We start from the raw sequence: 23,582 nt of genomic DNA on the forward strand, positions 1-23,582 counted from the left end.
GTTGTATCCCATGCTTGGAATTATCTCCCTCTTCATCATCATCTCCTGGCTTCCTTTAGGTGCCCACTAAAAATTTCACCTACTAAAAGCCTTTCCCGATTCCTCTTAATGCTAGTGCCCTCTCTATGTTGATTATCTCCAATTCATCCTATCCTTATATGTACATGTTTACTTGTTATATTGTCTACTTCCTTTAACTGTGAACTCTGAAAGCAACAACTGCTTTATTTATTTATTTATTTATTTTTAAAGCAATTGGGGTTAAGTAACTTGCTCAAGGTTACAGGGCCAGTTATTTTGTGTGGGTCGTTAAGTCTCTGAGGCCAGAACTGATCCTGGGTCTCCTGACTCTGGGCCGGCACTCTTACTCACTGCACCACCCGGCTGCCCCAACAATTGTTTTTTTTCCTTTCTTTTTATCCCCAGTACTTAGCACAGTGCTGGTACATATCAAGTATTTAATAAATACCTTTTGATTTGACTTGTAAAATCCTTTACCTGATTTCTAGGGATTTCTACATCCTCCAGGATGGTCTTCTTTATATTTTTCTGTCCTTGTTCCTATTTGAAGTAAGTAAACTGTAAACTTCTTCAAATAAGTAAAGATATGAAAGAAATATACAATAGATAATTACACATAATTTAAAATTAAAAGTCCCACTAACAACAAAATCAATTATCAAACACTAAAGTGTAATCAATTATGTGACACACTAAAATGCAAAAACAAATGACATGCTATTTTCTATTTATTTCATCATCACTGGAGTTTTTTTTACTTTCTTTTACATTCATAAAGTGGTTACCAATGTTCCTTTGAGGCCTGGTGAAGAAAGAAACTTTACAATCAGTCAGCTTTTGATTATTCAAGGAAGGTTTATCAACAGCATTTCCTATAGTCAAAAAACATCATCATCACTTCCTTAGTTTTTTAATCAGAGCAAACTCTATCTGAACTTTTTTTTGATAACCAATTTTAAAGAAGAGCTAAAAATTCTAGATCCAGAAGGAACCTCAGGGGTCATATGGCTCAACCCATTCATTTTATAGATGAAAAAGAGAGAGGCAAGGCAAGTGATTTGACTAAGGCCAAACAGATAATAAATATAAAGCTAGATGGCTTTCTAGTCAGTGAGGAAATATGGCTAGCAGCAACAATGAACATTATTATTCCAGATTATTTATTTCTGCCCATTAGAAATAGTTCAAAGATCTCATTCCTATCTAATCAATTTGCTATTCTGATATCTACTCATATAAGCAAAGAGTTGTTTTTTGAGTAATATTGAAAAATTACTCATTATAAAATTGAGAATTTTTTTATTTTAAGGGTTCTGCTGAATGAATTAGTTAGCTACAATGTTTCTCCATTGTCCCCCAATGCATCCTGTTCTTTTCCTCGGTTATTTGGAATTTCTTAAGGCTGGATATGTCTTCCTAATGAATTTTGAAATGAGAATGAGTATATGAAACAAATACTTGTTTATTAGAAATTTTAGGAAAAATGAGACCAATTATTACATCCCCTTAGTTATTCTGCTAACTCTAGGGATCCTGCTAGGAAGACAGGTTAAAAAGTTTTGCCAGGGGTGGCCAAGTGGCTCAGCGAGTAAGAGCACCGGCTCCAGTGTTGGGATGACCTGGATCAAATCCGGGCTCAGATACTCAGCACCACACACAGAAAAAACTGGCCGTGTAACCTTGAGCAAGTTACTTAACCCCGATTGCTTTAAAAAAAAAAAGTTTTGCCAGTAGGGAATTAGGGAATTTGTGAAATAGTATATTTGTGACACTGACAAACATCTAAGAAGTACAATTAAATGCCTTATTCATAGCTATACATAAAAATCTTACTTTTGAAGATTAAAATGAACATACTAGATCAAATGAATGTGACAGCTGAACTTAAAGGATGTCACTGAGAGAAACAAATCTGCCTCTACAAATCAGGATAACAAAACTCTGTAACTCAAGACCAATTTCTTATTGATATACTTGTTTATGCAACTAGCTGATGGCATGGATAAGGACAAGACTAGAGGATGGCAATAGGTAAAGGTGACCATCCCTCCTAGTTCCCAAGTATATTTGCTGACACAAATGGTTTTAGACAGCTGAGGATCAGACATCTTAGCTGAGATGACAATTTATTTTCATAAAATTCATTATTTTAAATTCTACTTCGAATTAAATACTTTAGTGAAAGTAAATTATATAATGTATACAAGTTTTACCTACCAGAATATTTATAGCCAACATTTCTTTCATCTTGTATGATGCCTCTTTAAACCTTTGTAACTCCATGCTGTCTCTGTGACCTTTAGTAAAAATCAAATACAAAACATTTTAAATTATTTTCTTGTGGATTTGTAAATGTGGTCACTACTCTGTCCTGACGACATAGGCTTTAAGTTGTTTTTGAATAAGACTGAAAAATCACTGTTCTATCCAGTCTCTCTTATAGTCCCTCTGGTGACTGAGGAAAGACATTTGGTCTCTGGGCCACAATTTGGGCTTTCTGTGCAAAGATACACTTATTGTCTCTATCCCATGATATCTGAAGTCCTTCTTGAAACTACCCTAGACAAATATGTACTCTGACATCCAGAAGGAACCAATCATTGCAGTTGATGGCCTGGCGCTAAAACTACTTAGGAAAATTAGTTTATCATCATTGGTGGGGTTCAATTTAGTGAGCTATCTGACTAAAGAGTTATATCTAAACAAGGGGACTTTTTACTGGTTTTATTATGTCCACAAAACCGTTTATTTTGTTCACATCCACTCTGTTCCAAATTCTACAGCATCTCCTTCTGCTTCTTTAGAGCTAGTACACTCTTTATCCAGGGCTGCATTTCCCATCTGACTTGTGCAACTTGGCTGAGATGGGAGTACTAACAAAAAATCTGCTTGGTGGGGATGAAGGATATGGTATCCAATTAAACATGATTTCATAATTTAAGGACCATTAATTTGATCAATGTGGATTTGCCCTCATCTACTCCCCTACCACTTAAAAGAAGATTTTGGACAACTGCTTTGGCTAAAACATTTATGATTCTGTAGTCAACTTGGATATTCTTTGACAACAGACATATAGTCAATCCCCAGAATCATATTCCAAACCTTTTCAATTTAGTAGGGCTTAGCAGAGTTTGTGAATCACTGGTAGAGGGACACATACCTCCATGTCTCTGAAACTTATCAGGACAATAGTCACTATTAACTGACATAGTAAATGAATTAAGCTAAATTAGAGATATGTAAATCTAGCTACATATATCCACTTTTGCTCCCTATTTTCAATATTAGTACTATATGACTGAATAGATAAGCATCTAGCCAGGGAAAATATAAAAATTTTAAGCTGTTATAAGTTGTAACTGGTCAGAAATTTAACAGATACAACTTTCTAATAAATAAGCAAATATTTCAAAAAGAACCCTATTGAGAATAATGGGAGGAAGGAGTGATAGGGATGATTTTTTTTTAAAAAAGGAACAGAGTACTGAAACATATTTCTTGGTATTTGTCAAATTTGTAATGAAACTTTTTTAGAGTGTAACATCAGCATATAAAAAATTATTTTATTCAGGGGTGGCCAGGTGGCTCAGCGAGTGAGAGCACCGGTTCTAATGTCCAGATGACCTGCGGATCAAATCCGGGCTCAGATACTTCGCAACCACACCCAGAAATAACTGGCCATGTAACCTTGAGCAAGTTACTTAACCCCAATTGCTTAAAAAAAAAATTTATTTTATTCAACTTACCTACAAATGCTCCAAATTCTACAGCATCTCCTTCTGCAGCTTTAGAGCCAATATGCTCTTTATCTAGGGATGTATTTCCCATTTGACTTGTGCAACTTGGCTGAGATGGAGTACTAACAAAAAATTTGCTTGGTGGGGATGAGGGATGTGGTATGCTATTAGATGAAATACCTAATTTCTGATTTTTATTAATGATTTTTGAGGCCTCTGTACCATGTACTCTGTGTCGAAGTTCTGGAGGAAAAATAGCACTTGGAAATAAGGCACCGTCAGAGGAACCAGCCTCTGGAAAGTTGAATCCTTCCCTCCGGGATATCAGTTCTTCTCTTCGGGGTATTAGAGCTAAATCCTGACCAGTTATCTTACACTGGGCATCTCTTTCATCTCTTATAAAAATGTTACAAAGAAAAGGATTATTATTTTCAAGACCTCCATGAGGAAGTGAAGAACTAACAGTGTTTCCAACACACTGTTTTTTCCATAAAGAAGATCTTGCAGGTCCATCATCAATAAGATTTTGAGCCAAATGTTTAGAAATGCTCAATTCACGTGTGATTTCATTGTGAACTTTGCTAGCTTCAGAAGCTTTCTGAGCAGTGAGTGTTTTTAATGTATCTACTGTAAGTGCAGAGAGATCCTGTAAATGCCCAATCTGAGAATCTAAAGAGTGTAATGAGCGCTTGATATAGTTTACTCGATCTCCAACTTCTTTGATTTGAATGCACATTTGTTCAACCCTGGAAGGGAAGAAAAAATTCCAAACATAAAAAAGGATTAAGATTTTATAAAATGTTTTCAATATCCATAAATGGTAATGGTCAATAAAATCAAGTAAAAAAAGCAACTAAACAATGCCTAAAGGGAGGATATATGACACCAGACATGGTTCTTCACACAATGTTCACTATATATACTTAATCAACATAAAACTATAGCACTTATGATGTTGGGCACTGTGCTAAGTGCTGGGGATCAAGAAAAGGCAAAAAATATGGTTCTTGCCTTCAACGAGCTCACATTTTAATGGGAAGTTATATGTATATAAGATACACAGAGTATAAGACTGTCCTAGGAATTGCTACTGATAAAAACTATAAATTTTACTTTTAGGATGGGTATGTAAAAGAAATGCTTCCTGTTTCAACCTTGTTGCAAAGGACTCACTGATATTCCTAGGAAGCTTATTTTTCGACAAGAACTCAGCAACAGCTCAATTTACCTATGTTGTACTTGGGAGTGATCCTAGATCATAGCTATGCCTGCATCCTCACGGATGGGAGAGCCTTCTAAGCATGGGTGATGGGTAGTGATAAGGCTTGATGAGGGAAGATTAAATGTTGCACACAAAGCAACTGCAGTGTAAAATATAGGGACAAGAGTAAGGTTTAATAATGCTAGAAAGATTAGGAAGGGGCTCTAAAATCCAAACAAAAGAGTTTATTTTACACTATGAAGGTCAGAGAGAGCCACTGGAATTTATTGGGCAGTAAACAATGTGGTCAGACCTGCCCTTTAGGAGTATCACTTTGGCAGTAGAATAGGGAGAGGTGAAGCAGGGAAAGCAATCAGCAGGCTATTGCAACTGTCCAAGCATGATGTGAAGTCTGTACCAGGTGGCAGGTAGGACAATGAGAGAAGGGGAAACTGTAACGCAGAAATTACAGGACTTGGCCATAGCCTATATATCAAGAAGGCTGTATTTCCTAAAAAAATAAAATCCTCTGTGTGGAATTTAAGATCTTCACAACCTGGTCCATTTCTACCTTTCTAGATTTCCTACACTTGACTTTTCTCTGTGTCCTCCAGGATGCAGTTATATTAGTCTACTACAGGACAAACTCTTAATTTCTGTGACTTTGTAGCAGTAGTCCCTATACCTGAAATTCTCTCCCTCCTTAGAATCCCAGGCTTCCATCAAGAATCAGCTTTCAAATACCACCTTCTGCAAAAAACCTTTGATGACCCCTAAAGATGAGAAAACCATCCCCATTAAATTTCTCATCCATCTACTCTTTGTGTAGCTATGTATATTTTTTTATCTCCCATAAAATATAAAATTCTTGAGGGCAGGGACTGTTGTTGCTTTTCCTTGTATTTCCAGTGCTTAGCACATGGTGCCTGGCATATTATAAGCATTTAACAATGCTTTTTGACTGGTACTAAACAAATCAAAATGACATTCAAGAAATTTTAGCAATACTTCACCTTTCCCATTTAAAAAAATTGCGAACTTAACTTTTTGTATATGACTGCAAACAATGAGCATGTTCCTGGACAAATATCATGTACTTCTCAAATGGTGACAGAGGAAGTGGAAAGAAAAATGTCATTCTAAAAACAGCAGTCTTCAATTTCCACCAAAAAGGTAATCAAATAAACTAGGGTTGGGTTTTACTTTGTCTAATTTTACTGGGAACACCCAACAAGTAATTTCTCCACTGATACAGCTGAGTAACAGTTCAACTTATTTTAGATTCTGTAGGGAGCACTGAGAAATTAAGTGACTTGCTTGGGGTCATATAGCCATTATACATAAGGGATCAGACTTGAATCCTGGTTTTCCTGACTCCAAAGTGATCTTTTTATTCACCGTGCCCCAGTGACATCAACCATAATAATTAACAAAAATATAGGATGTAAAGAACCATGTTTCCAGCATGTATATAAATGTGTTATATTAAACAAGCATGATTTTGAAAACAACTCATTTTAATCTAAGAGCCTCTTAACCTTTCAAAAGTGACACGAATTCTTTCTTCACTTCCAGAATGGAATTTGTCATCTTTTTCATTAAAATACATCTCAACACACTGTTCTTCAAAATCATGAAGTTTCTTTTGATCTTCTTCTGTTAAGAAAAGTTCTAAAAAACAGCAAAACAAAGAATTAGAGAAAAGCTATCAAATATGCCTGTAGGTAATGATTAAACAAACAAGTGGTTGGCTAGTTAAGAATAGTAGACTATCCATCAACCCATTAAGACCACAATGTTTCAAAAATTATTTGTTTACTAGGCTACTTTAGAATGCTATTAGATTACACAGATGTAAAATGAGATCTAATATAGCCTAAATCCTCATAATTTAATCTTTCATATACATGAAAGACAAAAACTTGGCAGTATATTTTATAAATATAATTATATATGATACATCTACATATTTATATATATTCTTAGCTTGACTATAAAAATACTTTTTATGTTTTAAGCCTAACTTCCCCAACTTTACTGTAAATGCCCCGTTTATATTCTATAACAAGACCTTACATTTTATCCCTGAAGACATTTGGCTGACTATTGCTAAAGCCTTACCCTGAAGCAAATAAACTAAAACCGAACAAAACAATAAAGATATCAAGAAAGTAGAAGCCTTAGCATATCATATAATTTAGAATTACAATGGGGAGCAATGTAGCTGAATGGCAGAAACAAGAGGAGTAGAGGTGTGCCTATGCTGAGAGATTAGTATTATTTCTGCCTGTCTTGCTAAGGTATTCAAGTGAGGGAAGTAACATAATTAATATATGTAAAAGGGGTCCTTAGCATTCTGCTCTGTAGAGAGCAGTACTTCATTTATAGTACTCAGAAGAGAGTAGTACTTCATTTATACTTAAGGCAGGGTGACTATGGTTTGTCTCGGTGCCCAGAGCATTTCTACTTCTATGTGTCACTGTCCTCTTAACTCGTGCTCAAGTACCAGATAATTGGTATATTGTTATCCTCAGGGTTTCCGTAGGTATGACACCCTACTCCAAAATATGAACACAAGAAGATTTTATAGGGAATCTTTGATGACTTTGTGATTTGCATTCATCAGAATCTGATTTATTATAAGCTTCCTGAGATGCCTTTCACCATAAGGGCACAGACAGTTGGGAGTTAGGAAAAGAAATAAAACTATTTGCTGGCTTAGTAAATACTCACTACTACACTATATTATTAACTGACAGACAATCTTATGTACTTCTGTCAACTGCAAAATGAACCTGTTAAAAACCTCTGTAATTAGGGGTGGCTAGGTGGCGCAGTAAATAGAACACTGGCCCTGGAGTCAGGAGGACTTGAGTTCAAATGCGGCCTTAGACACTTAACACTTGCTAGCCGCTTGACCTTGGGCAAGTCGCTTAACCCCAACTGCCCTCCAAAAAGCAAAAAAAAAACAAACCAACAAAACAAAACCTCTGTAATTTCTGTTGGGACTAGATGTTCTCTCTAAGAGATCTCATTTCAATATCTTGTGAAAGACAGCATTATCTTTAATTTGGTTTTGGCTAAAAATTCGATAAGCAAATTCTTGCTCCTTTGTTAAGGAAAAGAATGGGTTTGGAACTAATGCCTATCAGATACTAACACACTATGCCAAAAACAATGATTGATTTCCTTCCTGATATTTCCCATATACTGAGCCACTGTGTACAGTTTCATTATTACTCTCTCCTTTCTCTTATCTAAACCACTCTGCTTACTCTTGGGGCCAAATGGTCAACAAGAATTTACTCAAAGTTTAGGAAAGCAGTATGGCTAAGTGGCTAAAGGACTGAACTTGAAGTCAGGAAGACCTGGCTTCAAATCCTACCTAAGATATTTACTAGCTCTGTGACTTTGGACAAGTCACTTAAGGTCTCTGAGCCTCAGCATTCTTGTATGTAAAATAAAGATAATGTATTTAGAAATAAATATAAGTTATTAACCTTAATTATAATTAGATATAAATTTGTGTCTGAGTCTCTGGTTTATGTAAAAGATACAGTCCAGGTCCTCAAGAAATTTATAATCTAGCAGACAAAACAAAACTTGGCACATGTAAATAAAGAGAACAATTAAGTGCTAAACAATGCTTGGGACAATGTAAAAGAAGTTTGTAGGAGGGAGAGTTTGAAGAAAGCAGGAATCATAGATACTTGTACTGAGGATGACATTCATAGATAATGAGTTGGTCTACACTTAAAGACAAGGGAACTTAGATATAATAAATGAAGCGATTTGTCCCAAAGTTATACAGGCATCAAGTGGAAGAAACAGAGAGCTTAAGCTAGATTTTGTAAAATAAACCCTAAATAAGTAGCAACGGGTAAAGAGGACTTTAAAGAAGTAGAGCTGGTATGATCAAAGATATGGAACCAAGAATGAGTGTAGGATGTATCTGGGATTGAAGGTAGAAACAATGGACCGTGGAAAGTGTTGAGTCTGGCCTGATTAAGATGGAGAATTTAAGAATTGTAGGAAGTAAAATTAGGCAAGATGGGACATCATAGAAGATCTTGAAAGTGAAGCAGAGTGTTACAGTTTGATTTGGCTGTTGCAAAAGAAGGATATTGTAAGTTCTGGAGAAAAATGGGACATGATGAAAACATTTTCAGAAGGTTTGGTCGCAGTAAAACCATTGATTGTGTTAATGTTATACAAACTGCAGGATAAAAATTTCCAACATAACGTTTATTCAGTACTACTTATATTTCTTATGAGACATTATTATGTTTACTTAGGCTAATAATCCAATGAAGTTATTATTATTATTATTTTTTAATGCAATTGGGGTTAAGTAACTTGCTCAAGGTTACATGGCCAGTTATTTTGTGTGCGTGCCAAGTATCTGAGGCCGGAACCAATCCCGGGTCTCCTGACGCCGGGGTTGGTGGTCTTACTCACTGAGCCACCTGGCCGCCCCTAATGAAGTTATTTTAACAAATTATATCCACTATTACAAATGTAAAAAAAAATCACCACAAAGTTTTAAAGTTATAATATTACTTTAATAAATTGTGAAATGAAAAACATTTGCTTTTAAAAACTTCCTTCTTACTTGGTCCATTTGAAGTCTTGTCTTTCTTTCTTCTTTTACATATACAACAACACATGGAGGCCACATGGCTAAGGATGATAAGCGGTGGAGGCAGAACTGGCTTTTCATGATAAGCCATAATGAAATGATAACGCTGGTACTTCCATACAGTGTTTGAAATTGCTTTTACTTGAAAATATACATTGCTATGGGGCACAAAAGAACAAAAGCAAACTTTAGTTGACCATATTTTTAAAAAAAATATATAAATGTTAATTAAGAAAAGTTCTATTACCTTAGAACCCCAAGTTAAAGTCACAAATATCAAAGAAAGTGCTTGCTAATAGATACATATACTAATAAATGATGTACTTTACATCTTAGTTGGTGTTAAAAAAATTCTCTCATTTGCATTTTTGCAGAGATATTAGTAACTTAGAGTTGAGTCTTTACTTATCTTAAAATTTAGCACAGTTCTTTTCCTTCAGAATAATTAAAAGATTTATTAAAGAGCCATCTGTATAAGGCCCCATGACAGGCCTTATACGTAAATTCAAAAGAAAGGCTCCTAATCTAAAGGAGCTTACCATCTGCCCCTGAAGTTTAAGAAACACAGAAGATAGAGAACTGGACCTAGAGAGAGAAGACATGAGTTCAAATTCTGCCTCAGATCATTATCAGCTGTGTAATACAGGGCAAGTCACTTAGCCTCTGCCTGCCTCAATTTCCTCACTGATAATAATAGTACTTACCTCTCAGGGTTGTTACAAGGAAAAAATGACTTAATATTTGTAAGACATTTTGCAAACATTGAAGCATTATATAAATGTTACCAGACAGTTCAGCGCAGAAAGATATTACAGGTATTAATGAGCACGAAGACAGAAAAATTAATATTAATCTACGATCAGGAAATAAATAGAATGCACTTATAATGACATTTTTGTTTCTGACTTAGTGGTCTATTTAAGCATAACAATAAAGGACTTTTAGCAAATGTAAAGAAACCAAAAAACATCTGGCCAATATTTGGATTTGGGACTAAAAGAGTAAATATAAGTAATAAATTATTATTTTGTTAGGTTTGACATCTCAAAACTCTAACCAGCCACTAATGGTCGCATAACAAATTTATATAAAAAGCTACAATAGGTCAGTAAGAAAATTTAAGTCTTCTGATTTCTAGTCCAGATTTATTGCCACCAACTGGTCATGACGGTAACTGAAGGCAGTGTAATCCACTGAAAAGAGTACTGAATTTTTGAGACAGCAGATCTAGGTTTAAATTCCCATTCTGTTACTTGCTACTTATTTCAACTTGGGCAAGTCACTTCGCTTCAGTTTCATCATCTATTAAATTAGATGTCCTCTAAATTCCCTTTGAATTCCAAACCTAGGATCAGTCCTCTGATGCTAGAAAAAAACCCAACTCGGTTCACCAACAGAGCAGAAGTCCATGTAGTGCCTTCCCAAGGCAATTCTCTGTATGTAGCTAGAACCAGCTATCCTAACTCATTAACTGATGAAGGAGACATGTTTGATATAGGGCAAGTCACTTAGCCTCTGCCTGGTAGCAAGAGCTGATCCTGGGAGGTTGAGTAACTCAAGATAAAACACATTATGGGGCAACTCTTGGCTCACAACAGAAACTCCTGTCATTTTCTTTTATGAGAAAATTTTGATAAACAGAAACAGGAAGAAACTTTGCAAACAGGTTAAAATAAATATTAATGGGCAGCCAGAAGTAGGAAAGATGGGCTACTTGAAATGACTAGAACCTAAACTTTCTGAAAGTGCAAATTTGTTATTTTTTCCCTCTGTATTCCAAGCACTTAAGACCATCTCTTATAATAAATAGTTATTTAATAAGATAGTTGGACTAGACAGCTAAAGGTCTTTAGAGGCTATCTATTCCAGTTCAGAGAAATCCCTCTAATATTCATCTTCACGGATCAAGATTTGTCCACTCTCCACCACTGGTTTCCAAAATATTAACACTGTGGGGCAACTAGGTGGCAGAGTGGATAAAGTGCTGGGCCTGGAGTCAGGAAGGCTCATCTTGAGTTCAAATCTGGCCTCAGACACTGAGCAAGTCATATCATCTTGTTTGCCTCAGTTTCCTCATCTGTGAATGAGCTGGAGAAAAAAATGGCAAACCACTCCAGTATCTTTGCCAAGAAAACCCCAAATGGGGTCATGAACAGTCAGACAGGACTAAAAGCAAGTACCAAAATATGATCAGACAAAGACAGAAATGTGGTGATAAATATATAGTAAATATAGTGACAAAAAAAAGCTACAAACACGGAGTCAAATCTTTTAGTATGAGTGTGTAAATTTATATAAAAAATTTAATCATTCTATTTGCTATTACAAACAGAATCATACAATGTTGGAGTACAAGGGATGCTAGAATTAATCTAATTCTACTCACTCATTCTGCTGACAATACTGAGGTTCTGAGAGTGAGATAAAACGATGTCACGATAAGAAATGGGTTATTGATATTCTTCCAGTCTGTCTCCATCTTCAATCCACATTCACAAAACTATCCAAATAATCCTTCTAAACCGAAGTCTTTCTAAAAAGTGTAGTTCTGACCATGTCATTCCACTGCTCAAAAAGCTCACTTGCCTTGAGGATGAACTATAATTCCTGCCCAGCACTATAGGTGCAGACACACTAGCCACTTGTTATTTCTGAACAGAGAACATCCATTCCATCTTCTGATTCCAGGCCTTTGAACAAGTTGTCCCTTCCTCTTTTCTGTCATGTTCTTTCTCTTGGAAGAGTTGATTTGTTCCAGGCTATACTCAGGCACCCCCCTCCTATGAAAGGCCTTTTCAGATTTACCTTCTTCCTCCTGTATACTCCCCACTAAGTTTCTTAGTTGTGAAAGCTTCCACAAAAAAAAAAAAAAAACTTACTTGGTTTTTATTTATCTGTGTATTTATATTGTATTCCTACTCCTAATCCCCAGAAGAATGTAAGCAAAGTCCCTGATGGCTGGAATTCTTTCATTTTTATCACTGTATATGCAGCACCCAACACAGCCCAGGCTCTCAATAAATACCATTCTAATGAATTGCTCTTCTTTGTTAATCCTCCCAATCCCCTTCCAATGACTTCAAATCTTGTTACTTCTGAGGTCCTTGAGCTGCTTAATACTTATGTTCCCTTTTCTAATTAACTGAGGGATCTTTTGGTTTGTTAGGGTCTCTCAGAAATAAAACCAAGTTGAAAAAAATTAAGATTAAGTCATTTATTTTTAGGAACAAGTGGGAGTGATCAATTTAAAGAGTAGTTTAGAAATACTGAGGTTACTGAACCTTTTAAAAAGCTTGGAAAAGAGTTACTAAATATACTACTTGAACTTAAGCCTACTGAAGAACAGTACAGTTCCTTATCTACTGCACAAGTTATGTGTTTGATTTAAATAAGAAAAATACCCTAGATCTAATTAGTCATTTTAAAAATAAGGTACTTACTTGAAAAATGCAATAAGAAGATTAACCATAATTATGTACTGTACAAAGAGGTAGACTGCTTGAAGAAATGGGGTCAACCATGTTCCAGGACCACAGAGACTTCTTACATTTCCTTCTGTATTATTTGCACATACTGTGGAGAAAAAAAAAATATTTTTCTTACACATATGTAACATTTAGCAGTTTGCAAAGATTTGCTGAAAAAAATTCATAATCTTTTTTTAAAGGAGCTATTATTTCATAAAGCTCTTTATCTTCTAGGTTAGCACAAGAGTCTAAAAGAAAGGGATGGAAGATGAGCTTGCAAATTTAGGGTACTTCCCAAAGACTTTTATATACAGCATATGGAGGGATAGTGGTAGAGAGGAAAAGCATATTTGTGTATGTATGCGTGAATGAGGACCCAAATCTACTGTTTATAATCTTCCTGGTGGATAACACATACTGGTCCTATTCTCCCATTTCTGGGTAGGGATGAGTTTTCTCCAAGAATATAGGCTAAATCCTGTGAATCAATCAATCAGCAAACACTTATTAAGTGCCACTGAGCTAGGGACTATGAAAGACACTGAAGATACAAATACAAAGAATGCAACATTACTTGCTTACATTTTGATAGGGATAGACATGGCATAAACAGAGACAACATAAATACAAAGTGAACAAGTACAAATATACACAAAGTAGTTACATACAAGGTAATTTGGAGGGAAGGCACCAACATTTTAGGAGATCAGGAAAGGTTTCATTCAGAAGACAGTGCATGAACTATGCCCTAAAGGAAAAAGAGGAATCTATGAGGCAAAGGTAAAGAGAGTATATATTCCAGGTATGGGGGGTGGGCAGTGCAAAGGCAAGGAGATGGGAGATACAATATCATGAATAAGGAGCAAGGAGAAAGTCAGTATGGCTGGATTATAGAATGAAGAGCCTGGAAAAACATGGTCAGGTTATGAAGGACTTTAAAAAAAGCTCAACCGGGGAGTTTCTATTTGATCACAGAGGCAATAGGAAGTGGGTGGTGACATGGCAAGATATGCACTTAAAGAAAATTACTTTGGCTGCAGTGTTTATGACAAGAGTAAAGTGGCGACAGACTTGAGGTAGGGAGACTGATGTAAAAGTCCGGTGAGAGGTGAAAAGGGTGTGAACTCAGGTGGTAGCCATACGAGGAGAAAATGTTGGAAGCAAAATTTATGGTGGAGGAAGAAAAAGTAAGACAACTGATTACATATGTGGGATGAGGGAGGGTGAGGAGTCTAGGAAAATGCCAAGGTTTCAAACCTGGGAGACTGAGAGAATGGTGGTGCCTTTAACAGAAATACAGTTGTTTGGAAGAGCAGAGAATTTGGGAGACAGATTGAATTCAGTTGTAGACATAATCAGTTTGAGATGTCTCTGAGATATCTAGTTCAAAATGTCTAGAAGGCAGCTGGAGATGAGGGACTGCTAAGGAAGGGACTAAAGCTATATATAAAAGGAGTCACTTGCACAGACTGTTAAAAAACTATGGGAACTTGATGAAGTTATCCAGAGGAAGTCTGTGAGAGACTATATGAGAAACTTTCTGGCAGAGATCGTGCATTTCATGGGGGGGGGGGGGAGATAGGAAAAGCAAGCAAGTGCATAGTAGCCAGTGGCTTTGGTTCCTTGATGTTTTGATGACATAACATTAGTAACTATAGACTAAGAAGAAGATAGCTCCAACTCCTCCTAAAGAGGCTATAAAGAAGAAAACAAAATCCCCTACATAAAATGGAAGAGATATGAAAAACTAGATATTACTCTCTATTTATTTAGTTCTATGCATAGGCCCATGAGTGACTGAAATGAATAGTCTTAGAATTTTAATAAAAATATAATCCCCTCTATCCTATTATGTTCCTTTAATCAATCAACATTTATTAAGCACCAACTATATGGCAGGCACTGTGCAATAGGGACACAAAAAAAGTTTAAAGACAGTTAAAGACATTGGTCTCAATGAGCTTAATAGGGGAGACATGCAAACAAATATATACACATGTTTATAGCTATCACACACTGGAAGAGAGTGATAAATGAATAGGTGTCATGTAAACCAAGAATGTAGAGAGGCCATTGAGAAAGCAGTTTCAACTTAATATACTGAGGTAGGCTAGGAGGTACAGAGCTAAAGCAGATAATGTACATATGAATACTATTAGATAAACATACTGATCTTCAATCACTTTTCTCTCAAGAGTAAAGATGCAGAAAGAGACACACTAAGAAAGGAACCATAAATTGAATTTGACTATGCTGAGGAAAAATGATTCTGGGATTTTATTTCAGTTTATTAAAATCAGACACAGTAATACCATAGTAAAGGAACACCCATATCAGATATAATCTGATGTCACACTATGGCACAGTATCGACTCTGGCTTCTTGAAGTCTATGCCAATAGAACACAAGCTTTGAAAAGACCAAAACTAACTCTTCTTTAAGTGCTAGAACTGTTAAAAGGTTAAACATTTTGCTAGGGCACATTTAAAAAAAAAGTTCTGAGAAATACCTAAAACTTTACATTTCTTGATGACTCAGAAACATTATTATAGCAACAATTTTTTTAAGATTCTTTTTTGTTACAATGTTAGCTGCCAATATCAGTATGTTTCTGTCAGTCTCTCATTACCTTTTTTGTATTTCCAGTATAGATTAAAACCTGATGCCTAATATGTTAGATAGTTAAATAGGTTGTGAATAAGGGACTCAAGTCCTCTCCTACACATAAAGTACATAGAACCATAGCATTATGGTTCTGTATTATGTTGAGCCATCTAAATTTATTTCTTGGTTCACAGTCGTGAATTATCTAGGGCTGAGGTTGCCAGAATTCTAATCTCTAGACAAATATGATTTTACAAAAATACCCCTTGGAACCATGATGAGTTCATGTTTAAAAAAGTTGTATTTTAATATTAGGTAGCACATAAATCATTTTAAAATAAAATCTTACCATCAATTTCATATGCATAAACTTCACCAAAAATCATCCAGTATGGATTAAAAACAACATCTTTAGCAAGCCTCCAAGATGGTGGTTCATGAGGATAAAGTATTGCCTGTCTAGGAACACCAAAACTGAGCAGTACAAGTGCCATAATTACAACGATGTAAAACATGTTGGCCACCTGTTTAAAAAATGGTAACAGTAAAGATAAATGAAAAATTGAAAAGAACCTATGATTTTCCATTTGAAAAAAATTTCTTACTTTCTTTTTTCCTCTAATATCTTTCAACAAGATCATACTCTGTAGCCAAAGGCAATATAAACTGAAATTCATCAAGATCAAACTAATATGTTTTGAAAAAAAGGCATGTATTTAAATCAGTACTCCCAAAAAGAAATGCTACGTTAATCTCGAGGTCTCTAAGTCTCCCAACTAAAATTAAAAAAAAAAAATTTCCAGAGACTTTTCTTTACTGATACACAGAGATAATTAACAAATTATAATGGAGGAATAGCAAATAAGTATGATCAGTAAGTACTAAAGAAATTCCCAAAAGAACAACATGATCAGAAAAGGGTACACAGAAGTGTAAGAGCATAGTAAGAGTAAAGAGAAGGTTTTTGGAGGGCTATAGCACAGAGTTCAAATTTTGAAAGGTTCTAGAGAACATTTAGTTCAATTTATCTGAATGGTATTGAAGATAATGAAGTAGGTAAGGGCAGACTGCAGAAGAACTGAAATCAAAGGCTAAATATTTGTTTTTCTTAAGTGATAGTAAGCTACCAAAGATGTGATCAGTTGGAGCAATATGATAAATTTTATTTACAAAAAAACCATAAAATTACCTTTGGCCAGCACTCATTATAAATTCTCACTCACCAGTTTAGCTATCTAGGGCCAAACAAGATAAACCCAATCTTCTTTTCACATAACTCCTCAAATATTTGGATTATGCCTTCGTACCTTCTTCAAGCTTTCTCTTTTCCAAGTTAAATAGCCCCAGTCTCATATAAGTGGTGTCAAGCCCCTATCTCATCTTGGTTGCCCTATCTTGGATCTGCTCAAATATACTAATGTGCTTCTTAATGCAAGAACACAAAGGTTATGAAAATTTTATTCACTTTCTTAGTGTAATTTGATATTTCAGAATGACTGAATCAGTCCAAAGCTCCATATAAAAAGCATATTATTGATGGTCTTCTTACCTACAACCCCTTCAACAGTCATTATTCCTATTTTTTGTTATTATTGACAATTTGGTGGGAGGTGAAGCATCAATTGTTTTGATTTGAATTTCTATTATTAGTAATGATCAGCAATCTCTGATATGGTTGTTGATCGTCTGTAATGAGAATTCTTCATCTTCTTTGACCACTTAGCTAACAGCATATGGCTTCCAGTTTATATGTTTCTTATCTTGTATATCAAATCTTTATGTGGGATATGTTTTTCCCTACTTACTTTTCTTATTTTGGCACAAAATCTTTTCAATATAATGCAATGAAAATTAGCTATTTTATGTTTTGTGATTATCTCTCCCCTATCCTATATATAATATATACATACACACACACATATATACACACATACCCTATACTATATAAATAATTATGAAAGCAACTTTGACTTGATTTTTTTTTCTGATTTCCTCATTTTTAGGGTACAATATTTAATGTTCAGGTCATGAATTCATATGAGTTTACTGTATGACATATTACGTTGTTATAAACCTTTATGTTCCCAAAGTTTAGGTATTTAACAAAAATTCAAGTGTTTCTGATCCACCATCATCTAGGCTATTCTACTAATCCTCTTTTTATTGTAGTGAATGAATGTAAATGAGTATTATTGAAATGCTCAGTGTAAAGAGTGCAGAAAGGCATGGGAAGATTTATAACTGATATAACTGATAAAAAGTAAAGAACAAAAACCGGAATATAGACAATGACTATGAAACAAAGCAAATGGAAAGGACAATAATAAAACTGTGGCTCAATGCTCTGTAAGTATACTTATCCTTGAAGAGGAGCTAGCAGAAGTGAGGAACAAAATATACACTTGACTGATGTGTTGGTTAGGTTTGCTGAATTGCTTTTTCCCCTTTTTTTTTAAATTAAAAAAAATTAATATGTTTGTTTACTTTTGGTTTACAGGATTCAATGTCACAATTCTTTGAGTTTCACATTTTGCTCCCCCCCACCCATGGTGGCATATAGTCAAGTATAGGATCTGTAAATACTTTCACATTATACATTAGTCAGGTTATAAAGACGGATTGTATCAGATGGAATGAAAAATGGTAAAGAGGACAAAAAACAAAGAAGAAAAGGAAAAAGATCATTGCTTCCACCTGGATCTAGACTCAGTTCTTTCTAGTTCTTTCTCTGGATGCACACATTTCTTTCTATCATGAGTCTTTTGGGATTGACTTATATCACTGCATTGCTGAGAAGAGTCCAGTCTATCAAAGTTGGTCATCACACATACGTTGTATCTGTAATTGTGTACAAATTTCTCCTGGTTCTACTCTTCTCACTCAGCATCAGTTCATATAAGCCTCTCCAGGTAAATATGAAGACTGTCTGCTCCTCGTTTCTTATAGCACAATAATATTCCATAACATGCATATAACCACAACTTGTTCAGCCATTCCCCAATTGATGGGCACCCCCTTAATTTCCAATTCTTTGCCACCACAAAAAGAGTTCCCCCCCCCTTTTTTAATCCTTTATTATAGGGGGTAGTTCTCTGGGTGGGGCAGGGACGATAGGAAATGAAGGTGATGAAAAACAAATGTTATCAAAAAAAATTTTTTTAATACAACTTTCTTTCCCTTTTGAAAAACAGGATACTATCTGCCAGTTTCTAGCACCTTACCCATTTTCCACAAATTTTCAGACTACAGATGGTAATTTCTAAAAGATCACAACTGTGTGTCTTGAAAGTTGAGTTTATTTACATTATCAAGGTTCTCTCTTACTATCTTTCCTTACATATGTTGGGCTTCAATTTCCTTTCCACTTTGGAGATCGTTTTCACTGACATAAAAAAAAAAATGAAAGCAAAATAGGAATTGAATAAGTCTGCTTTCTCACTGTCATCTAAAAAAATTATATAATCTTCACTTGGACCCTTGTTCAAGCCTTGATGATAGCATCCCTGATTTTAAGCAAGTTTTAAATCTAACTGGAAAGAGAAAATTTTAAAAGGCAGGATAAAATAAAGAGCTAAACTAAATAAATATGAAAGCACCAAATATGTTAAAAGGCACGATTCTATGTAATAAGGGTGAGGATAGGCAGGGAGGAAATAAATGATGCTGAGAGAACATGAAGTAGATCATATGTTCCTGGCCTCAAGAAAGTTCATTTCCTCTTGGGTTGATTTTATTATAAAAATAGGATCTTCTCACTGTTTCTTACAAACAGCATTCCCTGTCCTGTCTCTGTGCTTTTGCAGTCTCTTTGTTACTTCTGCCTGAAATTCCCTTCTTCTTCTCCACTGCCTCTAAGAATCCTTTGTTTCCTTGACAGTTAAGTTCAAATATAAGAGGCTTTTCAGGAAACTCTCTAAACAGCTACTGCTTCTTCCCAGAATTATATTGTATTTACTTGCTATATATAAATTCTAAGTTTATACACTGCCGTCCACAATAGAATACAGTATATGCTGCTTTGGGCAAGAGGCTATTTTATTTTTGTTTATGTATCAGCAGTACCTAGCACTCTGATGGACACATAGTAGATGTTTAAACAATGTTTGCTAATGGATTCTTGTATACTAATTATTTTCTTGTACAATAATAATCATTTACAGGTATGTTTTTTACACTAAGAGTGAAAAAAAAAAGCCAACTTTTAAAATTTATTATTAAGTGTCCATTGCATCACTTTGTCAAATCAAGATATATCAATAAATTTTAAAAATTAGGTCTTGTAAAATTCTAAATTTAGTGATGCATTACACTGACCATGATTTCTAAAACAAAACTTAACCTGTCTAATTAATATTAAAAACAGCAAAGAGTTAATATTAGGTTAATCATGTTAATAGAAAAAATGTTAGCTCTGTCCCTAAAAAATGTTTTTGAGAATACAGACTGTATGACCAAAAAGAGGAGGGGACAAGGTTCTAGCTTAGTTACCATTTGCCAAATTATATTCACACATAAGGACCAGTTGCACTAAATAGCTACTATCTTAAAAGGTTATTTCTGAATAAGAACAGATGTAACTTTCATAGTAGTACTCTTGATACTAAAGAGAGCTTCAAAATAAAATAACAAAGAATCAAGAAAGCAATATACATAATTACTAAAACAATATTAATGGAAACAATAAAACAACTGAAACTGAACGCTGAGAAATTATGACTAAGTGTAGCCCCCAAAAGGATAGCTTTGAGAAGTCATCTCTTCTTTACAGAGACTGGGAATTATGGGTGTGGAATACTCTATAAGACAGACTTTCGGATGTGTTGTCTGCTTCTGTTGGAATTTACCCTTTTTTAAATTCCTTGATACAGTTCATGGCTTCCTAGGAGGATGGAAGGGAGGGATATGTCAGATTATGTATACATAAAAGACACAGAAAACATTAAAAAATAAAGGCCCTTAGACAGGTCTGGGATTAGGATTGAGATGCAATGCTCATTCCCTTCTTGCTGTAGCCATTTCTTTATACAAATCATATTCCAATTACTCCCTCACATCGGTCTACTTCCCATCTCTGTGCATTTGTACAGGCTAACCTTGATTTCCTTATCTCTTCCTCTTGGATCCTTAGTTTTCTTCAAAACTCAGTTCAAGTACCACCTTTAAATGATTCCTTTTCCTGAAACCCTCTCTCCTCAGCAGCTAGTGCATTCCCTCACAAAATGATATTGTCTTTAGGTATTTATTTTGAAAATACTTATATATGTACCCACTGTCCCCTTTCACAGAGTAAGCTTCTTGAGGGCAGGAACTGTTTTTATGTTATCTTTGTATTTACACACAGAACCTTACTTGAGAAATAGCGATTAACAAATATTTGCTGATTGAGTAATAGTGATGAAGACTTCACTAGCTAAGAGCAGGGATTCTTTTTTATTTTGTCTTTGTATTTCTAGCACCTGTCATAGAGACTTGCATACAGAAGAAAAGAATTTAAATGCTTGTTGGATTGGACTGAAGTCTAGATCTCAATGTCTCCTTGGAATTCCTATAAATATCACTATACTACATAATTCTACACATATAGTCACTTGATAATAAATTTAGAACTTTCTGATCCAATTTTCTCATTTAAGGATAATGAAGCTCAGAGTACAGAATAATAGGCTTGCTTAAGATTATGGTACCACAGGGATGGCTAGGTGGTGCAGTGTGTAGAGCAGCGTACCTGGAGTCAGGAGGACCTGAGTTCAAATCCGGATACTAGACACTTAACACTTAATAGCCATGTGACCTTGGGCAAGTCACTTAACCCTAATTACCCTGCCTAACACCCTCCAAAAAAAAAAAAGATTATGGTACCACTGCACTATTCACAAACTGTGTGTGTGTGTGTATGTAAAATGGGTAGGGGAGAAGTTATCTAAGTAAGTGTTAATATCTTTAAATTTAAGAGCAATGTTTTTATACTTCTTCCACTTTGCCTCACACCATTCAAAATAAATGGCACAATACAATGAATACTGTGTAACTAACTGATTTAACTTTTTAATTTTCTAATCTATTTTCTAGGTTAAATAGCTAAGGGAACAAGGAAGATAAATTCTACATGAAGATTCAGTCGATCAAATGACAAATACACTAAATTCCCTGTTTTCCTCAGATAGGTTTATAGTAATATTAATATTTTTTTTCTAAATTTGACCAAAAATCACCAGACCACTTGAAATTTTAAAAACACAAGGATTAAATATATCAATCAATAAGTATTTACAAAATTTGCCATGGCTAAGAGCTGGGGACAGAAATACAAAAATGAAAAATCACTTACACCAAGGAGCTTAACTTCGATTGGTAAGAAAATGTGAAAACAAATAAGTCTATATAAACTATAAACAAGGGAAATTTTTTGGGTGGAGGGCACTGTTAGCTATAATGTAGGAGAGGCACCTTTGTGTGGACATCTCGAGAAGATATCTGGAGCTAACAGGATTCTAAGTGGAGGTGAAGAGGGAGCACATTTCATGAATGCAAGGGGTGGGAGATAGTACAAAGGCAGGAACAAGAGCAGTACTTGTGAGCAGTACTATGTGTGAAAATAACAGGAGAGCCAGTGGAAGTCTCTACATAAAGTATGGGAAAGGGAGTAATATATAAAATATTAAGGTTGGAAAAGTAGACTGGGGAAGGTAGGTCGTAAAAGGCTTTTAATGCAGGACAGAGGAACCCTGAGGCAAAAGGTAGCCTAAACTCAACCATTCTAAATAATATCAAATATTTTCCCAATGTGCTTAACAAAAGACTCTAATGGATTTTTTTTTTACTTTTTGGAGGGCAACTGAGATTAAGTGACTTGCCCAAGGTCCCATGGCTAGTTTCTGTGTTGTGTCTGAGGCCAGATTTGAACTCAGGTCCTCCTGACTCCAGGGCTGGTGCTCTATTCACTGTACCACCTAGCCACCCCTCTAATAGATTTTTAACATGAATCAAATAAGCATTATGACATTGACATTTGTCATCTGGTTAAGGCAGATAGATCTTTGTTCAGTTGTTTTTCAGACAGGTCTGACTATAACCCCATTTGGGATTGTCTTGGCAAAGATATTGTGGTAGCTTGTGATTTCCTTTGTAGCTCATTTTATAGGTGAGAAAACTGAAGCAAACAGGGTTCAGTGACTTGCTCAGGGTCACAGAGCTAGTAAGTATCTGAGCCCAGATTTGAACTCAAGATAAATGTTCCTGAGTTTAGACCTAGTGCTTCTATTCACTGAGCCACTTAGCTTCCTAAGGCAGATATGACAGATTTTCATTTTTAAAAAAACATTTTCATTTTTATGAAGAAAAAACTTACACAGACGTGTACATTAATGACATTTCATTTTATATAAACTTACCATTTTGCCAATCATCATCACATAAGGTCCCGCCTGTTGATTTACAGCTAAAAAATCCAACAACCGGACATACCAGAAGATAATATTAAGACAGTAAATTAGTCTTCCAGCAACAAATATTTTATCATTTTCCAGCTTCCATTTTGCTCCAAGTCGTAGTCCAAATCCAATGAAAAAAGTCACAATGGCAATTGTATCACTGATGTTGAAGTAATCACTGAACCACACTTTAATTTTCTGGCTTATTTTCCCAGCTTCAGACATAAAAATCTATATTTAAAAAGAAACAAAAACAAGTTTAACTTTAGATTTTCCCCCTCCACAGGTTTATCTCAGTACTTTAAAAAGCCCAACATTTATTAAAATAACCTAATCCAAATATTATGTAAAAATATATTAATGTTGCTAAGTGAAAATCACTGCACTATATACAATAGGAGGACAAAAGACAACAACAGTCCAACCCTCACAGAGTTTACATGCTGCTGGGCGGGAACAGAAGACACGCACAAGGAAGCA

The 23,582-nt window shown here is 35.1% G+C and overlaps 1 protein-coding gene across 1 annotated transcript in view; it reads right to left on the reverse strand.

Moving 5' to 3' along the window:
• Positions 1-23,582, reverse strand: part of TRPM7 (transient receptor potential cation channel subfamily M member 7) — a 163,672-nt gene that overhangs the window by 19,688 nt on the left and 120,402 nt on the right. The window contains exons 21-28 of the mRNA XM_069098043.1: positions 23,064-23,333; positions 16,022-16,196; positions 13,042-13,174; positions 9,575-9,759; positions 6,501-6,633; positions 3,771-4,507; positions 2,239-2,318; positions 499-561 (exon numbers count right to left, since the gene is read on the reverse strand). Of these exons, the coding sequence (XP_068954144.1) occupies positions 499-561; positions 2,239-2,318; positions 3,771-4,507; positions 6,501-6,633; positions 9,575-9,759; positions 13,042-13,174; positions 16,022-16,196; positions 23,064-23,333 (1,776 nt within the window). The remainder of the gene's footprint in view (positions 1-498; positions 562-2,238; positions 2,319-3,770; positions 4,508-6,500; positions 6,634-9,574; positions 9,760-13,041; positions 13,175-16,021; positions 16,197-23,063; positions 23,334-23,582) is intronic.

The sequence above is a fragment of the Petaurus breviceps genome, unplaced genomic scaffold (genome assembly GCF_028583685.1).
Source record: "Petaurus breviceps papuanus isolate PSGF00001 unplaced genomic scaffold, PetGlider_PUasm1.0 37, whole genome shotgun sequence".
NCBI lineage: Eukaryota > Metazoa > Chordata > Mammalia > Diprotodontia > Petauridae > Petaurus > Petaurus breviceps.